This window comes from Cucurbita pepo, chromosome LG05 (assembly GCF_002806865.2).
Source record: "Cucurbita pepo subsp. pepo cultivar mu-cu-16 chromosome LG05, ASM280686v2, whole genome shotgun sequence".
In the NCBI taxonomy this organism is placed as follows: Eukaryota; Viridiplantae; Streptophyta; class Magnoliopsida; order Cucurbitales; family Cucurbitaceae; genus Cucurbita; species Cucurbita pepo.
In genome coordinates, this window is record NC_036642.1 from 1,550,071 (window position 1) to 1,555,064 (window position 4,994).

General features: G+C 38.8%; 2 protein-coding genes across 2 annotated transcripts in view; both read left to right on the plus strand.

The window, feature by feature from the left end:
• The first annotated feature begins 1,408 nt into the window (after positions 1-1,408).
• Positions 1,409-3,071, plus strand: LOC111794918 (protein DETOXIFICATION 56-like). Its single transcript, XM_023677115.1, has one exon. It carries the CDS (start codon positions 1,563-1,565, stop codon positions 3,021-3,023), a length of 1,461 nt encoding a protein of 486 aa, XP_023532883.1. The 5' UTR covers positions 1,409-1,562; the 3' UTR covers positions 3,024-3,071.
• Positions 3,072-4,252: 1,181 nt separating this feature from the next.
• Positions 4,253-4,994, plus strand: part of LOC111794984 (ACT domain-containing protein ACR8-like) — a 2,388-nt gene continuing 1,646 nt past the window's right edge. The window contains exons 1-2 of the mRNA XM_023677203.1: positions 4,253-4,294; positions 4,410-4,982. Coding sequence (XP_023532971.1) covers positions 4,253-4,294; positions 4,410-4,982 — 615 coding nt within the window. The remainder of the gene's footprint in view (positions 4,295-4,409; positions 4,983-4,994) is intronic.

Sequence of the window (4,994 nt, forward strand, 5' to 3'; positions counted from 1 at the left end):
AAAAAAAAAAAAAAAAAGGAAATTCAAAACAAAGATTTTTTTCACAAGAAAAGCATGATTGATTGTTTTAAAGGATCGTATTTTCCAAAAATTTATTTTGCTCTATATATTTATTATAATAAATTTATAGAAAGAGTTTGAAAAAAAGTAGATGATAAAATTAAAAAATATATATATATATAATATTTATAGATTGAAATTTTAAAAATTAAAAATAAATAATGGTTAGCTTTTCCTTGCAAAAAGGAGATTTATATGTGTAGTTATGGACCACTAGAATCAAAGGTAGGAATGATTGCACCAAATAAAACAATAAATTGAGGAATAATGCAAAACAAATGTACAAACTTCTTTATATATATGTAATATAATATAAAAAATTGAATTTAAATTAAATAAATAAATTTTAAAAAAGTAATATGTGCGTGTGGGGCTGTCTTAAAAAAACTCTTTTTTTTCATCCTGTATATTTCATATTCATTATACTAATAAAACCATATTTATTTATCACATTATTACACGAATGATTTTCTTGTTAATAATATTAAACGTAACTAAAAAAGAGTTTCACGCGTGATCGTTTATCATCAAAAGAGAACAAATACCGGGCTGCATGCATATACTTTATAGTTGCGTCTGTTAAAGGTGCATTCTTTTGTTTTTTTACTTTAATTTGGCAATATCAAATTTTTTTTATAAACAAGATATTCCCTCCTTATTTTTATGAATTGGGTGCCTAATTTAGATATTTATTCCTTTTAGATAAAAAATACAGAGTCCAAATATTCTTCTCCAAAAATAAGTTTGATATTGGTGGTAAATTCGGTACGGATAATAAACAAAAAGCCTTTTATATTGGCTTCGAATGTTTGCATTTCTCTTACATCATATGTTGCGTGAAGCAACCACTAATGTATATACATATAAAAGAATTTATCAAAAGCTCATTATTATTATTTGAATTATTTTCCTCAACATCTCATCAATAATAATAATAATAATTAGGATGGGTGAGTGGTGAATCATAAGGAAGAATAAAGAATTAATTTAAGTGGGATTCATGAAAGCATCACACACTCAATATGGATAACCAAAGTGGAATGCCCTCTCACTCAATTAATTATTTATTGCTCTTCATTATTTTCTTCTAGATAAGCTTTCTACCATTTTTTTTTTTTTTTTTATATTTTAATTTTCAATTTGTTTATTTAACGAAAAAAGTTATAAAGTTTCACTTTTATTTTTGAAAAAAAAAAGAAAAGAATAAAGTTGAACTTACACTACTTTCAATCAATCACATATCTTGGATTTTTCAGCTTTACCCAATTTAAATATTTAAGCATATTAATTTATGAATTTATTAATTAAAAGGAAAACTGAGTTAAAACCACAGAATCTACCTCAAAATATTATCCAAAATTATATAAAATAAATAAAAATGTTTGCATGCATCTCATAAATCTTCACCCAAATCTTTAGCTCTTACCTAACAACAACAAGAGCTTCCTCCAACTCGACATGAACTCAATTTTGATTTTGAGTTGAGAAAATTGAAGTGAAACATGTCTGTGTCTTCTTCAACCTTGGAATCAGGGCGGTTAACCTCTGCAACTACCAAATGGGTTTCCCAAGATTTCACCAACGACATCATTTCCGAGCTGAAATTACAGAGAACCATCGCTCTTCCACTCATCGTTATGAACTTAACGTGGTTCGTAAAGATAACCATAACGACGGCGTTTCTTGGCCGCCTCGGCCAGCTTCCATTAGCCGGCGGAACACTCGGTTTTACCTTCGCTAACGTCACTGGTTTCTCCGTCTTGAACGGCCTCTGCGGCGCCATGGAACCCATTTGCGGCCAAGCTTTCGGTGCCAAGAACTTCAAACTCCTCCATAAGACGCTCCTCATGTCCATTTTTCTCTTACTCCTCGCTACAATTCCAATTTCATTCCTCTGGCTCAACGTCGACTCAATTTTGATCCGTTTCGGTCAAGAGAAGGACATTTCCCTCGCCGCTAAGTCCTACCTCCTCTACCTTCTCCCCGATTTGGTCGTCACTTCGTTCCTCTGTCCATTAAAATCGTATCTCAGTTCGAAAACTGAAACACTCCCGATCATGATAAGCTCGTCCATGGCTCTGGCTCTTCACGTACCCATCAACATTTTTCTGGCCAAATCCAAGGGGTTAATTGGGGTTTCAATGGCGATCTGGGTAACCGATTTCGTCGCAATGATTTCGCTCGCGGTGTACGTTTTGGTGAAAGAGACGAATCGCGAAGGTGGATGGTTCGATCAAACAGTTGGAGATTGGATTCGATTGGCTAAACTGTCAGGACCGTGCTGCTTAACCACCTGCCTCGAATGGTGGTGCTACGAGATTCTGATCCTTCTCACGGGCCGTCTTCCCAACGCCAAACAAGCTGTGGGGACCATAGCCATCGTTTTAAACTTCGACTATTTGCTTTTTGCCGTTATGCTCTCGCTAGCCACATGCACGTCCGCCCGCGTCTCAAACGAGCTGGGCGCCAATCGTGCAACGCAAGCGCGTAGGTCGGCCGGGGTGTCGGTGGTGGCGAGTGTGGGGTTTGGGTTGGTGGGGGCGGCGACGATGGTGGCGGCGAGAGGGGAATGGGGGAAGATTTTCAGTAAGGATGAAGGGACTCTGAGAATGGTGAAGAAGATGCTGGTTTTGATGGCAGCGATTGAGGTAGTGAACTATCCGTTGGCGGTTTGTGGAGGGATTGTGAGGGGGATAGGGAGGCCATTGATGGGACTATGCGCGAATCTTGGAGGATTCTATGGGGTGGCGTTGCCTTTGGGATTGATTTTGGGGTTTAAAGTTGGGGCTGGGCTTGGTGGGTTGTTGGTGGGGTTTTTGGTTGGGGTATTTGGGTGTTTGGGTTTGCTGTTGGCGTTTGTTTGGAGGATTGATTGGGAGAAGGAGGGTTTGAAAGCGAGTGCCACGGCAAGTGGCCAAGCTACTGGGGAGGTTGTTGTGGGTGATGTTGATGTAAAAATGTGATGCCATTTTCACGGGCACACTGTTTCAATGAAATATTGCCTTTTCTTCTGTTGCAGTACAAATGTGACGCTATTCTATTTTGGAATTAATTTCTCATCTCAACTCAAAATGAAAGAAATTAAAGTAAACTATTGCTTCAATTATTGGTTACAAATATTTGGGCCGAAAGAAAGAAGCCTGCCTGCCTTTGGGCCCAGACCCAAGTTTGGTTGCTTCTTCGCGTATAGGGTTGCAAGGCTTTATGGGCTGCAGGCCCAAATTAGAAGAATAGTAAATGAATGTCTGGATCCCTTGAACTTGAGCTTCAAAAGGAAATGAATGTCCGTTGCCCACCTTGTAGCCATTAAATTGACTTGTTCTTCCTCGCGAAACAAATTTAATGTGGTACAGCTACACCCAATCCTCATGCACTATTTAACCATTCAATATTGTTTGGTACACTACTGAATCAAAACACATATAATTTATTGTGATTGTAAATTAGTAAATTCGTAAATTAGCTCCAACAATGTTTGACCACGTGAGACAGAGACAGAGACGAAAACACGGTGAGAGTGTATTGTGGAGAAATCTGCGGCGCTGCTGTACAAGATCCGAACCCGAATCCATTGTCCTTTATTTTAGGGTTTTCTTTATTTATTTATTTAAATAAAAAAGAGCGGGAAACCCCACATTAATTCATTTTCAAAACACGAAAGAACAAAATCTCGAGGGGCCCAAAATGGTGAGATTTGGATATTGGATTTCACATTTATTAAAGAAATATATATTATATATATTAGTTGAAGACGACTATATGAATCCAGGCAAGCCACTGTGACGTGTCATCTTCTCCGGACGCATAAATCATAACGACTGTGCTTGTTTTCGTTAATTCTTATTTGGTATCGAAACGCACTTGACAACTCAGCCGCGAAATTAAAAGACCTCCAACCCCGCCTTTTTTATTATTATTAAATACCAACCGGAATGGGCGGCGCTCCGTAACGGAGATACACACATTTAATACAAATTCTAAATTCACGGCAGTTACTTTTCTCCGTTTTCTTTTTTTTTTTTTTTCTTTTTTTTTCTTTTTTTGCTTTTGTGGTGTGCCACGTCATACGGAGTCCCCACGAACAGGGAAACGTGTTTCCCGTACTGCATGCCACGTGGATAGTGACTACACAGAACACGTCGGATGCTAAGCGTGCCGCTTGGGAGAGTGATGCGACGGCTACGTCAGCGGGATGAGTTGTGATTCTTCCGTCAAGCGAATTAAAAGCTGCCACGTTGGCGAAGAAAGCATGTGTGGAAGATTTACGAAGCTACCCTCGTTTTGGAGTGGGATTTGGAATAATAAATCTTGATTAATTTTGGGGGTTCCCCNGTGGGATTGTCTTACAGTCACTTGCAACGATTCACTGTGGCAAACCTGCCGCCTCAAATGACTTGACGGCCTTGGAGCTAACCGGGACAGACCGTGTTGGTCTTCTTTCCGAGGTGTTTGCAGTCTTGGCTGAGCTTGAATGTGATGTTGTTGAAGCCAAAGTGTGGACCCACAATGGCCGAATAGCTTCATTAATATATGTCAAGGACTGTAATTCTGGTTCTCCTATCAAGGACTCCCAGAAAATAGACACTATTGTTGGACGTTTGAGGAATGTTCTAAAAGGGCAAGATGACATTCTATATGCCAAGACTTCAGTCTCTATGACAGTCACCCATACTGAAAGAAGGTTGCACCAAATGATGTTTGCTGATCGCGACTATGAAAGGAAGCCTGTCTTACAGCATAGTGATGATTCTCCTGTGGTGACAGTTCAGAATTGGGTGGAAAGAGGTTACTCCGTTGTGAATGTCCAGTGTAAAGATCGAATGAAGCTATTGTTCGATGTCGTTTGCACGTTGACAGACATGGATTATGTAGTTTTTCATGGCACCATCACTACAGCAAAGGATAGAGCATATCTGGTAAATGTTTTCCCTACT

Excerpts from the sequence above, each read along its gene's own strand:
- LOC111794918 (XM_023677115.1), top strand. The coding sequence starts at position 1,563 with ATGTCTGTGTCTTCTTCAACCTTGGAATCAGGGCGGTTAACCTCTGCA.